We start from the raw sequence: 15,418 nt of genomic DNA, 5'->3' as shown, positions 1-15,418 counted from the left end.
ATTTGTCGAATGCCTCTAAATAAGAAGGACATAGGTTCCACACCATTTTCTTGATCTACCACAGTAGTAAAAACAGTAATGAATAATAAAAACTATCATTTATTGAGTGGCCAGATCAAGCTTTAAGTGTGTGTGTGTGTGTGTGTGTGTGTTTGGGGTTTTTTTGAGACAGGGTCTTGCTTGCTCTATCACCTAGGCTGGAGTGCAGTGGCACAGTCATGGCTCATTGCAGCCTGAACCTCCTAAGCTCAAGCAATCCTCTCGCCTCAGTTTCCCAAGTAGCTATGACTACAAGTGCATGCCACCACACCCAGCTAATTTTAAAAAATTTTTTATAGAGGCTGGACATGGTGGCTCTTGCCTGTAATCCCAGCACTTTGGGAGGCTTAGGCAGGTGGATCACTTGGGATCAGAGTTTGAGGCCAGCCTGGCCAACATGGTGAAGCCCCCTCTCTACTAAAAATACAAAAATTAGCTGGGTGTGGTGGTGCATGTCTGTAATCACAGCTACTTGGGAGGGTGAGGCACAAGAATCGCTTGAACCCGGGAGGCAGAGGTTGCAGTGAGCCAAGATCGTGCCACTGCACTCCAGCCTGGCTGACAGAGCAAGACATTGTCTCAAAAAAAAAAAAAATTTTTTTTTTTTTTTGTAGAGACGGCATGTTGGTATGTTGCTCAGGCTGCTCTTGAACTCCTGGTCTCAATCCATCCTATGGCCTTGTCCTCCCAAAGTGGTGGGATTATAGGTGTGAGCCATCACACCTAGCCTTGATAGATTACTTTTAACTTAGTCCCCTCAAAAACTTTCTAAGTATTATTGTTTTAATTTTTATTATGGGAGAACGATTGAGGACCTGTAATGCCTACATGAGTGTGGTCTAGTTTTAGCTAACCACGTTTGTTTTTCCAAATATTGTTGGCTGCCTTTTCTTTTAATGACCACTGGGAAAGCAGAAAGAGAAGTGTGCCTGGAGACGTTGTAGAGGAAGTGGTAGCTGCTTTTTTTTGTTTTGTTTTTGTTGTTTTCAGGGAGTTAAGAGGTGAAGGAAATGATGTAGATTCCTAAGGGAAGAATTTTAGGGAAGGAGTCAGGTCCAAGGCTGGAGTACAGTGGTGCAATCACGGCTCACTGCAGCCTTGACCTCCTGGGCTCAAGTGATCCTCCCACCTCAGCCTCCCTGGTAGCTGAGACTATGGGTGTCCACCATCATACATAGCTAATTTTATTTTATTTTTTTTTTGAGACAGAGTTTCACTCTTGTTTCCTAGGCTCGAGTGCAATGGCATAACCTTGGCTCACTGCAAACTCTGCCTCCTGGGTTCAAGGGATTCTCCTGCCTCAGCCTCCCAAGTAGCTGGGATTACAGACACCCGCCACCAGGCCTGGCTAATTTTAGTATTTTTAGTAGAGACATGGTTTCACCATGTTGGCCAGGCTGCTCTCAAACTCCTGACCTCAGGTGATCCACCTGCCTTGGCCTCCCAAAGTGCTGGGATTACAGGTGTGAATCACCGTGCCTGGCCTAATTTTTGCATTTTTGGAAGAGAAGGGGCCTTCCTATGTTACCCAGGCTGGTCTTAAACTCCTGGGCTCAAGTGATCCTCCTGCCTTAGCCTCCCTAGTGCTGGGACTACAGGTACCCACCATCATTCCTGGGTAATTGTTGTATTTTTTGTAGAGATGCGGTTTTCCTATGTTGCCCAGGCTTGACTGGAACTCCTGGGCTCAAGCGATCTGCCCACTTTGACCTCCCAAAGTGCTGGGAATATAGGCGTGAGCCACCTCACCCAGCCAGACTCAGGTTATAGAAGATGATTTTTATGAATATTTTGCTTTGTTATGTATAATATAATCCCCATTATTTATTAATGCCTCCAAAGTTGGGGTTTTTGTTGTTACTGTTTTGTAATGAGATCATGTGTGAAATTGGTCTCAAGGAAGGCCCTGGGGGAGAGCGAGCTAACCCCAAAGTAGCTCCACTACATTTGCATTACAGGAGGGTCTCAGAGAATTTGGTGTCCAAGTGTCACTTTTGGAGTGGTGGAACTGGAATTGGAATTCAGCCTCAGCTGACTCCAAGGCCCATACTTGACCCTGCAGGTGTCAGACCAAGGAAAGTAGGATTCCTATCAGGAAGAAAGAATGCTTAGTTTAGGTCCACTTATTTTTTAGTGAATTTATGCTGTGCCTTGTTTTTGCAACTTTTCTAAAGATTCACAAACCATTTGTCTAATTATCCATTCCAGAATTTTGCCAAGGAAAAATGTGCTCAGAGACTTATAGGTTCTTCTTTTAGAAAACGAGGAGATTAGTCCATCTTCAAACTTCTGGCACCTCTCCTGTCCCCAGTAAAGCTACCACCACATTTCACATTCTTTTGGTAAGACAGAGAATGAAGTTGTGTGAAGTGGCTGGATGCTCTCTTACTTCCTCATCTGCCTTGCACGTAAATTTTTTCTTTACCATGTAGGTCCTACTCCTTCTAATTTGAGGATAATTCTCTGTAATGGAAAAATGATGGAAACGTAAGGGTTGATTGAGTCTGCTTTTTCCTCTCTCATCTGTTATCATTATACCTTCTGTTCCTTGTTCTTCTTGCTCAGAACATTGACTTTCCTGAAATTGCCATCACATATTAGTGCTACTAAACACTTTTATTACAAGTTAATATTTTTATGACAGGTCCCTTGAGCTAAAAAGAAAAAGGAAACCAAGTTAGTATTTTCGGACTAACCTATTACAATGCATCACAGACAGTTTAATACAAAATCTTGCTTTTCAAAATGTCTTACCTATTTTGATGCGTTTTTGTAGCTGTTCCTTTATGTAACAAGTAACTGCAATTCACAAAATATCCTATTTATAATATTTCATCTAAAATGTAGAGTTTCAGGCAGTAATTCAACCAATTTACTGCTAAAATAGAGGCCTTATAAAATGGTAGGAATAGAGAGTGAGTTCTATCTCTTAGAAAATACAAAATGATAATGCAGGAAAAAGAAGAGATACTATACTAGTAGAAATTTTTAGACCATTTTTTCCTCTTCCAAGTTATTCATTCTGAGGAGGTGAACTAGCCTTACATTTTAATACTTGATTTGAATTTCTATATATTCTTTATTTTAAAAAGATATTTGCATCATTTTGTATTTTCCTGAATGGCTAGCAAGAAACCCTCTTCAAAGTAAGTGGTTAAATTCTATGTTCAGTTGCTTCATTTGTGTGATTTTGAACCTCAAAAGAGGTGACTCAGAGCTGACTCTGTGGGTGAACTTCTTACAATTCAGCTACTGCAAAGTTTATGCTTGGCATTTTCAGCATTCTATCTCTTCTCTGTCCTTCCTAAGCTCTCTTTATGTGGCAGGATTTTCAGTTCAGTTCAATAAACATTTCCATAACAGCACTGTCCTTTGCATTAGATTGTGACTGGCGTCAGTCCCGGCCTTTAAGATGCTCAGAGCCTAGTTGTGAAGACAGCCATGTCAATACGTAACACAACAGTGTGTGATGTATGAAACAACTGAACTATGTGCAAGGTCGTGAAATAGTGCAGAGGAGGATAATCTCACTGTGAGGTTCAGGAAAGTGTCACAGAACACCAGCAAGTGGTTGCAGGCACCAGATTTGAAAGGATGAATAGGTATGCAGCAAGAAGTCAAGGTGGAAAGGACATTCCAGGCAGCAGAACACCATGTACAAGAGCATGATGTGTGCAGGAAACAAAGAGATGTACAATGTTCTAGTGCAATGCATAAGGTGGAGAATGGGATTCAGATGTAAAGGAATTTGAACTTTGTCCTGTCCTGCAGAGGGTTTTAAATGGGGAAATGACATAGTTAGAGAAAGATCTCAGAAAGAACACCTTGGCAATAACACACAGGATGATTTGTGAAGAGCTGACTCTAGGCAGAATCACCAATTAAGAGATTATTTTACTAGTCTAGTCAGTGATCTAAGAATTGGTACTGAAAAAGAGAGAATGCCAAAACTTAAGCTGACTTAGAAGTTACATTAACAGGATTCACTGATTGTTTGGATGTGGGAAAGGGAGCTGGTAAGATGGTGTGATAGTTAATTTGGGGTCAACTTGGGTGGACTAAGGGATGCCCAGATAGCTGGTAAAACATTATTTCTGGATGTGTCTGTGAGGGTGTTTCTGGAAGAGACCAGCATTTTTATTAGTTGACTGAGTAAAGAGGGTCTGCCCTCATAAATGTGGGTGGGCATCATTCAATTCATTGGGAACCCAAACAGAATAAAAAGGTGGAAGAAGAGGCCAGGCGTGGTGGCTTATGCCTGTACTCCCAGGACTTTGGGAAGCTGAGGCAGGTGGATCACTTGAGGTCAGGAGTTTGAGACCAGGCTGACCAACATGGTGAAACCCTATCTCTACTAAAAATACAAAAATTATCTGGGTGTGGTGGTACACACCTGTAGTCCCTGCTACTCAGTAGGCTGAGACAGGAGAATTGCTTGAATCCAGGAGGCAGAGGTTGCAGGGAGCCGAGATTGCGCCATTGCACTCCAGCTTGGATGACAGAGTGAGACTCCATCATGTGCGCACACACACACACACACACACACACACACACACACACGTGGAATAAGGGCAAATTCACTCTCTCTCTTTTTGAGCTGGGACATTCATCTTCTCCCATGCTTAGACATTGGAGCTCCTGGTTCTTGGGGTCTTCAAATTCCAGGACTTTTGAATTTCTATATCTTTATTTTTGCCTTGCTATATTTGATAAGACCTCCAATACAATATAATGGAAGTAGTAAATGTGGTTATCTTAGCTTTATTCCCAGTCTCGAGGAGAAAGCATTCACTATTTTACCATTAAATATACTAGTTGTAATTTTGGTATGTGTTTCTACTTAAACATCAAAGGAACATCTATTCCTAGTTCCCTGATAATTTATGTCATGAATGGTTATTAAATTTTGTTGAATGTTGGGCCGGGTGTGGTGGCTCACGCCTGTAGGCCCAACACTTTGGGAGGCTGAGGTGGGAGGACTGCTTGAGCCCAGGGGTTCTAGACCAACCTGGGGGTAACATACTGAGACTCCATCTCTCTCTCTAAACAAAACAAAACAAAAAAGGCCAGGTGCAGTGGCTGACGCCTGTAATCCAAGCCCTTTGGGATGCCGAGGCAGGTGGATCACTTGAGGCTTGAGGTCAGGAGTTCAAGACCAGACTGACCAACATGGTGAAACCCCATCTCTACTAAAAGTACAAAAAAAAAAAAAAACTAGCCGGGCATGGTGGCGGGCGCCTGTAGTCCCAGCTACTCAGGAGGCTTAGGCAGGAGAATCACTTGAACCTGGAAGGCGGAGGTTGCAGTGAGCCAAGATCATGCCACTGCACTCCAGCATGGGTGACACAGTGAGACTCTCTCTCTCAAAAAAAAAAAAAAAAAAAAAAAGCATCTGTGTAGTGTGGGGAAAAAAATGAAAAAAAAAAAAAGAAATTTTTTCAAACGCTTTTTCTGTGTTGATAGATAAAGACTTTTCTGCATAGCTTGGTTCCTCTCTAATGCCTTGTCCCAGAGATTTCACTTAGCTCAGTGGTCCCAGACTCTCGTATCTACCACCTCAGTCAGCAGGACCGCTATGCTCTGCTCAGAATCAAGTCCTCTGCATTATAGTTAGGTAGTTGTCCCCAGGCAGACAGCTGATCAATCATGGGGCTCACCTCATGAGTTTCCTTTCTCTCAGAAATTGCAGTCTTCTGCTGTTTACTTTATTCTGCCTGAATATAGTTGCTGCATATGTTTTGTCCAGTTTTACAGTTGATTTCAGTGGGAGAGCTATCCACTATCAATTGTTCCACCATGGTCAGAAGTATAAGGAAAACACAGCAAAATTTCTTTTTGAGACAGGGTTTCACTCTTTCACCTCGGCTGAAGCGCAGTGGAATGATCATAGCTCACTGCAGCCTTGACCTTCTGGGCACCAGGCCCGGCTAATTAAAAAAAAAAAATTGACCAGGTGCGGTGGCTCACACCTGTAATCTTAGCACTTTGGGAGGCCGCAGTGGGCGGATCAACTGAGGTCAGGAGTTCAAGACCAGCCTGGCCGACATGGTGAAACCCCATCTCTATTAAAATACAAAAAAAATTAGCTGGGCATGATGGCAGGTGCCTGTAATCCCAGCTACTCAGGAGGTTGAGACAGGAGAATTGCTTGAACATGGGAGACAGTGGTTGCAGTAAGCTGGGATCGTGCCACCGTACTCCAGGCTGGGCGGCTGAGCGAGACTCCATCTCAAAAAAAAAAAAAAAAAAAATTATAGGCTGGGCGTGGTGGCTCATGCCTGTAATCCCAGCACTTTGGGAGGCCGAGGCGGAGGGATCACAAGGTCAGGAGTTCGAGACCAGCCTGGCCAATATGGTGAAACCCCGTCTCTACTAAAAATACAAAAATTAGCCGGGTGTGCTGGTGGGCGCCTGTAGTCCCAGCTACTTGGGAGGCTGAGGCAGGAGAATCGCTTGAACCTGGGAGGTGGAGATTGCAGTGAGCTGAGATCACACCACTGCACTCTAGCCTGGGCAACAGAGCCAGACTCCATCTCAAAAAAAAAAAATATATATATATATATAGAGAGAGAGAGATGGGGTCTCACGACATTGCCCAGGCTGGTCTCAAACTCCTGGGCCCAAGCAATCCTCCCAGGTTGGTCCCCCAAAATACAGGGATTACAAGGCTGAACCAACCACTGTGCCTAGCCCAAACACAGCAAAATTTCAAAGATGGTTTTCTCCTTCTCCTAATTATGGAATGACAAGCTGCTGCTTTTTTTTTTTTAATTTTTTTATTTTCCTATATTTTCAGTTCACTGCAGCCTCCACCTCCTGGGTTCAAATGATTCTCCTGCCTCAGCCTCCCGAGTAGCTGGGACTACAGATGCATGTCACCACACCCGGCTAATTTTTGTATTTTTAGTAGAGATGAGGTTTTGCCCTGTTGGCCAGGCTGGTTTTGAACTCCTGACCTCAGGTGATCTGCCCACCTCAGCCTCCCAAAGTCCTGGGAATACAGGCATAAGCCACCATGTCTGGCCATGGTTAATCTCATGTATCAAGTTGATTATGCCATGGGGTGCCCAGATATTTGGTAAAACATTCTCAGTGTGTCTGTGAAAGTGTTTCTAGGCACATTTGAGGGCTGGGTGAGGTGGGTTATGCCTGTAATCCCAGTGCCTTGGGTGGCCGAGGTGAGAGGATCACTTAAGACCAGGAGTTTGAGACCAGCCTGGGCAACACAGCAAGATCCTGTCTCCCTAAAAAAAAATTAGCTGGACATGGTGGCATGGGCTGTAGTCCCAGCTACTCAGGAGGCTGAAGCAGAGGATGGCTTCAGCCCAGGAGTTCAAAGCTGCAATGAGCAAGGATCATACCACTGCACCACTCTGGCCTGGGTGACAGAGCAAGACTCTGTCTCTTAAAAACAAACAAACAAACAAACAACAAAAAAAAAACAGGCTGGGCGTGGTTGCTCACGCCTGTAATTCCAGCACTTTGGGAGGCCGAGCGGGTGGATCACGGGGTGAGGAGTTCCAGACCAGCCTGGCCAACACGGTGAAACTCTGTCTCTACTAAAAATACAAAAATTAGCCGGGTGCAGTAGTGGGCGCCTGTAATCACAGCTACTTGGGAGGTTGAGACAGGAGAATCGCTTGAACCGGGGAGGTAGAGGTTGCAGTGAGCCGAGATCGTGTCACTGTACTCTAGCCTGGGCGACAGAGCAAGACTGTGTCACAAACACACACACACACACACACACACACACACACACACACACACACGAAATTAATATTTGAATCTGCAGGCTGAGTAAAGCAGATTGCCTTCCCTAATGTGGGTGGGTCTCATCCAATCAGTTGAAGGCCTGAACAGAACAAAAAAATTCACCAAAAAAACTGACCAAAAAAACTATCTCAAATACAAGATAATTTTTCTTCCCTTTAGACTCAAATTGAAACATTGCTGTCCTGGTTCCCAGGCCTTCAGACTCTGACTGGAACTACACCATCAGCTTTTCAGCTTGCCACCTCATCCTGCAGATCATGAAACTTGTCACCCTCCACAATCACATGAACCAATTCCTAATAAATCTCTTTATATATCTGTATGCACATATATATATATATCTGTATGCATATATATATAATCTCTGTATGCATATATATATATATATATATGTATATACACACCCTATTAGTTGTTTTTCTCTGGAGAACCCTGCCTAATATTATGGATATAAACATACACATATCTCTTCTCACATTTTCATGATAGTCAACAAGTGAGAATCCATTTCAGGGAATGCTTATACAAACTCACAGGAAGCTGGGAAATACAGGGCTACAACTAAATTCTCACATCTGGTAAATCTCTTAAGGAATATGTCTGCTTCTCTGAGAGCATGGTTCTTTTCCAGAGAAACATGACAGTTCTAGGAGAAATAAAGGTGACTCAGGAGCAGCAGAACCAAAGAAGACATATCTTCAATCACTCCTAAAAGGGTTACCTTGAGAGATTAGAGTTTGAGCAACCCTCCCATAACATTCTTGTTCATGCAACTGTCCTCCAACAATCAGCTTTTGCAATTCTCTTTCTGTGCCATCATCTTCGTGGGTTTGGCATTATTATGAATCATATTTTTGTGATCTGTCTTCTCACCATTTGATGACTGATGGCAGCTGAGTGGGGAATGTTTTACATGAAATACATTTTTTTTTTTAACGAAACAGAGTCTTGCTCTGTCTCCCAGGCTGGAGTGCAGTAGTACGATCTCGGCTCACTGCAACTTCCGTCTCCCAGGTTCCAGCGATTCTCGTGCCTCAGCCTCCCAAGTTGCTGGGATTACAGGCACACACCACCATGCCTGGCTAATTTTTGTATTTTTAGTAGAAATGGGGTTTCTCCATGTTGGCCAGGGTGGTCTCGAACTCTTGACCTCAGGTGATCCGCCTGCCTTGGCCTCCCAAAGTGCTGAGATTACAGGCATGAGCCACTGTAATCTTGAGTGAGCCCGGCCACATTTTTTAAACCCTTTCATATGTTTGGTTTCATGAGCCCGGCCACATTTTTTAAACCCTTTCATATGTTTGGTTTAAGTGCTATCATCAACTCACTATTAAATAAATTTGTTTTTTGATTAAGACAGGATCTCTCTCTGTTGCCCAGGCTGGAGTGTGGTGGCACGATCATTGCTCATTTTAGCCTCAAAACTCCTGGGTTCAAGCAATCTTCCCACCTCAGCCTCCTGAGCAGCTGAGACTGTGTGTGCCACCACACTCAGCTGATGTTTTAATGTTTTTGTAGAGATAGTATCCCCCTATATTGCCCAGGCTGGTCTCGAAATCCTGAGCTCAAGTGATCTTCCTGCCTTGGCCTCCCAAAATGCTGGGATTACAGAAGTGAGACACTGTGCCCAGCCGCTAAATAAAAGTTTTATGATTCTAGCTTTTTATCTCTAAAATGGAGATAATAATGGTGTGCGTATATTTAATAAATATGGCAGGAGAACTTCAAAAAGTATAAAATTTTTTTTCTAAAAAATATTATTTTACTTTTCAGATGAACTGAAATGGTGCAAATACAAATGTTATTGCAATAGCCTGGTATGATGGCTGGCTCATGCCTGCAATCCTAGCACTTTGGGAGGCTGAGGTGGGCAGATCACATAAGGTCAGGAGTTCGAGACCAGCCAGGCCAACATGGTGAAACTCTGTCTCTACTACTAAAAATACAAAAATTAGCTGGGTGTGGTAGCAGGCACCTATAATCCCAGCTACTAGGGAGGCTGAGGCAGGAGAATTGCTTGAACCCAGGAGGCGGAGGTTGCGGTGAGCCGAGATAGCACCACTGCACTCCAGCCTGGGCGACAAGAGCAAAACTCCGTCTGGAAAAAACAAAAAAACAAAAACAAACAAAATAAAACAAAACAAAAAGAAAATCCCACAGATTGTTGCAAACACTAGAAGGCACTATTTCTCTACAGAGGCAGAAAATGAACCTAACACAAATTTCTTATATCTTAAACTTCTCCTCTTGCCCAATTTTTATTCAAGACACAGAACAAAAAGTGCAGTGTGGCAAATTTTAAAATATAAATATCTACAATGTAATAAGCAGTGGAAAGAAAAATGAAAAGGAGGACCAGTGAGACAAAGAACATATTGAAAAAATGTAAATCCAATAAAAAGACAGAAACAAAAAAAGCTGTAGGCCGGGCGCGTTGGCTCATGCCTATAATCCCAGCACTTCGAGAGGCCAAGGTGGGCGGATCACGAGGTCAGGAGATTGAGACCATCCTGGCTAACACGGTGAAACCCTGTCTCTACTAAAAATACAAAAAAATTAGCCGGGCGTGGTGGTGGGCACCTGTTGTCCCAGCTACTTGGGAGGATGAGGCAGGAGAATGGCGTGAACCTGAGAGGTGGAGCTTGCAGTGAGCCGAGATCGCACCACTGCACTACAGCATGGGCGACAGAGCAAGACTCCATCTTAAAAAAAAAAAAGCTGTAAAAGGTGATAAAGGAAAAAAGGGATGAGAAGAAAGCGAAGTAGAAGCAAATTTCCTCCATACAATATAATATATGGGAACTGTTTTCTATGTCATTGCCCTATGTCATATGTTGAAAATGTTAATTTATAATTAATCAGTGGTTTTCTAGGTCTGCATTGCCTCCCCTTTCCAATCTTCTCATTCATCCTATTTCTCTCAACCATACCTTTCAGGAAGGTTACTGGACGTGTATCAGGACCCATAATGGAGTAAGACAAGGATGAGGGATTTGGAGTTACCATGGAAATGCAAAAGTGGTTTTGAAAGTACTGCCTAGTGGCTGGGCGCGGTGGCTCATGCCTGTAATCCCAGCACTTTGGGAGGCTGAGGTGGGTGGATCACGAGGTCAGGAGATTGAGACCATCCTGGCTAACATGGTGAAACCCCGTCTCTACCGAAAATACAAAAAATTAGCTGAGCGTGGTGGCAGGCGCCTGTAGTCCCAGCTACTCGGGATGCTGAGGCAGGAGAACGGCATGAACCCGGGAGGCGGAGCTTTCAGTGAGCTGAGATCAGGTTATTGCACTCCAGCCTGGGCGACACAGTGAGACTCCGTCTTGAAAAAAAAAAAAAAGTACTGTTTAGCAGAAAGCAGAAGCAGACAAATTCCTGCTTATTCTTCCCTCCATGGTCGTGTCTGGACACTTACCTGGGTGAGACTTACAAACTGATTGAAGAGATTCTGAGTGATGGAGAACTAGACTATTTGGTTAGAGACTTTTTTTTTTTTAACTTCATGGAATTTTGGTTTCACAGTAGCTTGACTTTCATTTCCTCTCTCTCTCCCTCTCCCCTTCTCTCTCTGAAGAAGTGCCTTCTACACCTTTTAATTCTTGACAATTAAAGGAAACCAGGAGGAGGCAGCAGAGAACTGGCTGTTTAGGTTTTGATCTCAGTTTAAACAGAGAACCTGAGGTTCACTTCTATTAGTCCATCTTTGTTAATCAACTTAGAGTGAAAAAAAAAAAAAAAAAAACCCAGAACTTGAAAATCCCAGATGTATCCAAATCAAACATATGGCTTATAGCTTTACCTCAGAATAGTGAGAATTCCAAGAGCCCAGGCAATGGTTGTTTGAGATTCCAATAAAATTTTGCTGGCCGGGTGCGGTGGCTTACGCCTGTAATTCCAGCACTTTGGGAGGCCGAGACGGGCAGATCCCTTGAGGTCAGGAGTTTGAGACCACCCTGGCCAACATGGTGAAACCCTGTCTTGAGTGAGCATTACTGCCTGAGTTCCACCTCCTGTCAGATCAGCGGCAGCATTAGATTCCCGTAGGAACACAAACCCTACTGTGAACTGTGCATGATCTAGGTTGCGTGCTCCTTATGAGAATCTAATGCCTGATGATTTATAGTTGACAGTTTCATCCTGAAACCATCCCCCTCCCCCTGTCGCCCCCACCCCAGCTGGTGGAAAAACTGTCTTACACGAAACCAGTCCCTGGTGCCAAAAGGGTTGGGGACTGCTGAGCTACAGCATTATTGGGAGAATTATATACTATGCCCAACACATAGCACAAGACCTGGCACATCAAAATTGCTCAAGATGGCCTGGGGCAGTGGCTTACGCCTGTAATCCTAGCACTTTGGGAGGCTGAAGCGGGCGGATTGCCTGAGCTCAGGAGTTTGAGACCAGCCTGGGCAACACGGCGAAACCCCATCTCTACTAAAAATACAAAAAATTAGCTGGGCGTGTTAGTGCGCACTGTAATCCCAGCTACACAGGAGGCTGAGGCACAAGAATTACTTGAACCCAGGAGAGGAAGGTTGTAGTGAGCCGAGATCATGCTCCAGACTGGGTGACAGAGTGAGACTCTGTCTCAAAAAAAAAAAAAAAAAAAAAAAAAAAAAAGGCCAGGTGCAGTGGCTTACGCCTGTAATCCCAGCACTTTGGGAGGCCAAGGCAAGTGGATCACTTGAGGTCAGGAGTTCAAGACCAGCTTGGCCAACATGGTGAAACCCCCTCTATACTAAAAGTACAAAAAAAATTAGCTGGGTGTGGTGGCAGACACCTGTAATCCCAGCTACTTGGGAGGCTGAGGCAGGAGAATCGCTTAAACCTGGGAGGTGGAGGTTGCAGTGAGCTAAGATTGCGCCACTGCACTCCATTCTGGATGACAGAGCAAGACTCCATCTCAAAAAAAAAAAAAATTGCTCCACTATTGCTGGCTAATGACTATTAAGTTTCACTTTACCCTGTCCCTGATGGCCTATCTACTCTGCTTGCAAATAATTGGCAGGCAGAGTCATCCATAATTTAATGGCAGTCATTGCTTATGATTTTCAGTATTTGGGTGGAGAACTATTTATCAAAGCCAAGTACTGTGTGTTCTGTTTCTGTGTCATGTTTATTCAATCACTAAATAACCACAGTTTCTGTCCTTGGCCTTATATTACTCAGTAGTTCTATGATTTAATCATCGAAAATGGTATCTGGTCTTAAATTATGTTTGTAAGTAGTCAGCCTTCCAGTAGGAAAAGCAGGCCTCCACCCATTATAGATCATTCTGCCTAGAAATTTTTGTCATAGATTTTGTCCAGTCCAAATACAAATATTAATATACTGTTTTCTATAATTTTAAGGTAAGACTGCTTATATACTATGTTTTCAAAATATTGCCAAATATCATCTCTTTCATTCTTATCTGCTGGATTCAACTGATCTTATGCTCTCTCAAAACTTTTGCTCTGGCCCTAGTTAATTAATATTCAAGAACTAAAAATGATTTCTTGGTAGGTTTCTGTTTCAACTTCTTCCCATTTCAATTCGTGTTGGATGCTGCAAAATATTTCACAAAACATACCAATTTATCCATGAACACCTTTCTTTACATTTTCTCACACTCTCAGTTTAGATATGAACCATGATGCCCTTAGCTTGGAGTTAGAGGAGACTCTAGATTATGTTTAAACTATATTGTATGTTTGACTATCATAACATCATTTTTTGGAATCTGACCACACTCTTGGCCAACCACACCCTGATATCATAGCAATTGAAAGTGCAGCCAAGTATTTTAATGTCAAGTAAACTGCTATGTGTTGAGGATGGTTGGAATTGGAATTGGAACAGCCAGTTTTGACTTCCCTCTTAAGTAGTGGGGTTCTGAAGTCAAAATATTCTGCTTATTAGTTTTTCTCCATTTCCCCCTAAATTAGGTAATATTCTATACTTAATATACTTTATTTATCTTTTTTTGTTTTCCTTTTTTTAAAAAAAAATAATAATAGACACAATGTTGCCCAGGCTGATCTCAAACTCCTGGGCTCAAGTGATCCTCCTGCCTCAGCCTCTCAAAGTGCTGGGACTATAGGCACGAGCCCAGACTTTTTAAATCTTTTAAACAGGGCACTGATGATAATCTAACTGCATGCCTGTATTATCTTAGAATATTTTTAGTTAATATTGCTGGGCGCAGTGGCTCCCAGCACTTTGGGAGGCTCAGGTGGGCGGGTCACAAGGTCAGGAGATTGAGACCATCCTGGCTAATATGGTGAAACCCTGTCTCTACTAAAAATACAAAAAAATTAGCCGGGTGTGGTGGCACATGCCTGTAATCCCAGCTACTCGGGAGGCTGAGGCAGGAGAATCGCTTGAACCTGGGAGGCAGAGGTTGCGGTGAGCCAAGATTGTGCCATTGCACTCCAGCCTGGGTAACAAGAGTGAAACTCCATCTCGGAAAAAAAAAAAAAAAAAGAATATATTTAGTTAATATTAATATCCGGCTGGGCACGGTGCCTCACACCTGTAATCCCAGCACTTTGGGAGCCCGAGGCGGGTGGATCACCTGAGGTCAGGAATTCTAGACCAGCCTGGCCAAAATTGAAAAACCCCATCTCTACTAAAAATACAAAAATTAGTCAGGCTTGGTGGTGGGCACCTGTAATTCCAGCTACTTGGGAGGCTGAGGCAGAATCGCTTGAATCCAGGAGACAGAGGTTGCAGTGAGCCAAGATTGAACCATTGCACTCCAGCAGCCTGGGCGACAACAAGACTCCATCTCAAAAAAAAAAAAAAAAAAAGGAATCATAACCTATCATTAACCAAGTCTATGTATTCATTAGGCAAATTCTCCTCTAGCAATAATGTCCTGTGAAACAAAAACCAAAAGACATACCCACATTAGTATTTTCTATAGTCATAGTTGGAGCTCCCCCTTTTTCATTCATCTTGAAAATATAGACTACTCCTGATAATTTTTGCTGTTTTCATTCAGCTTACTTCTTGGCTCTTCAAAAGAAGTTGTTTTGCTAGAGTTCTTCTCCCCAACAAACATCTGAGTCCAAGCTAAGACTATTCTCTTGTTCTAAGCCTCTCTTTATGCCTCACCAAAATTGTTAGGTTTTTCCTTTTGTACAACACATTTACTGACTTTCCCTTCAGCAACAATTTCACCTTTCTTTCCTTAATCATTAATTTTAATCTGAACATTTTCCCCTAAGTAGGTCCCTCTGGTTCAGCCACTGGACTAGTCCATATGTCTGGTAGTAAGATGAGATATACACTGACTTCCCTTCTAGTCCATTTTTAATCATAGAGGGCAAATTGGATAAGTGGAGAAAATGCAGCTATCGTCTCCACTAGGCAACAAAACATTTGCACAGTTAGCTCCAACTCTGCAAGACTGGGGAAGGAATAATCTGTCTCATCAAGCCCTTTAGGATTTTTGCAGTTAGGTTCAAATGAATAGACATGGTACATTGTTTTAGAATACTATCAAACCTCTGGGACCCTTAATTACAGACCCAGTCCAGTGACTACTGAGTTAGCATTGAAAAATAAACTTGTAGTAAACTAGGAAAGTCTTGTATTCAAGTTCCTGTATCATCCCGGTCAAAG

At 43.1% G+C, this 15,418-nt stretch overlaps 1 protein-coding gene across 4 annotated transcripts in view; it reads right to left on the bottom strand.

Annotated features, from left to right (window-relative positions):
* LOC129035236 (zinc finger protein 195-like) overlaps positions 1 to 15,418 on the bottom strand; it is a 47,337-nt gene that overhangs the window by 16,688 nt on the left and 15,231 nt on the right. For 2 of the 4 annotated variants that reach the window (XR_010126208.1, XR_010126207.1), the window contains 2 exons: positions 14,460 to 14,579; positions 9,896 to 11,132 (listed from right to left, as the gene is read on the bottom strand). Coding sequence is in view for 1 of the 4 variants with exons in the window: in XM_063664477.1 (XP_063520547.1) it covers positions 2,369 to 2,502; positions 14,460 to 14,579 (254 nt within the window). In the remaining 3 variants the exon portion in view is untranslated. Of the gene's footprint in view, positions 1 to 1,645; positions 2,503 to 8,891; positions 11,133 to 14,459; positions 14,580 to 15,418 lie in introns of those variants that run through there. The other 2 variants (XM_063664477.1, XR_010126209.1) reach the window with 2 other exon arrangements.

Source organism: Pongo pygmaeus, chromosome 3 (assembly GCF_028885625.2).
Source record: "Pongo pygmaeus isolate AG05252 chromosome 3, NHGRI_mPonPyg2-v2.0_pri, whole genome shotgun sequence".
Taxonomy (NCBI): Eukaryota; Metazoa; Chordata; class Mammalia; order Primates; family Hominidae; genus Pongo; species Pongo pygmaeus.
The sequence above is the reverse complement of the archived record's forward strand: the minus strand, read 5'-3'. Positions and strand labels throughout refer to the sequence as shown.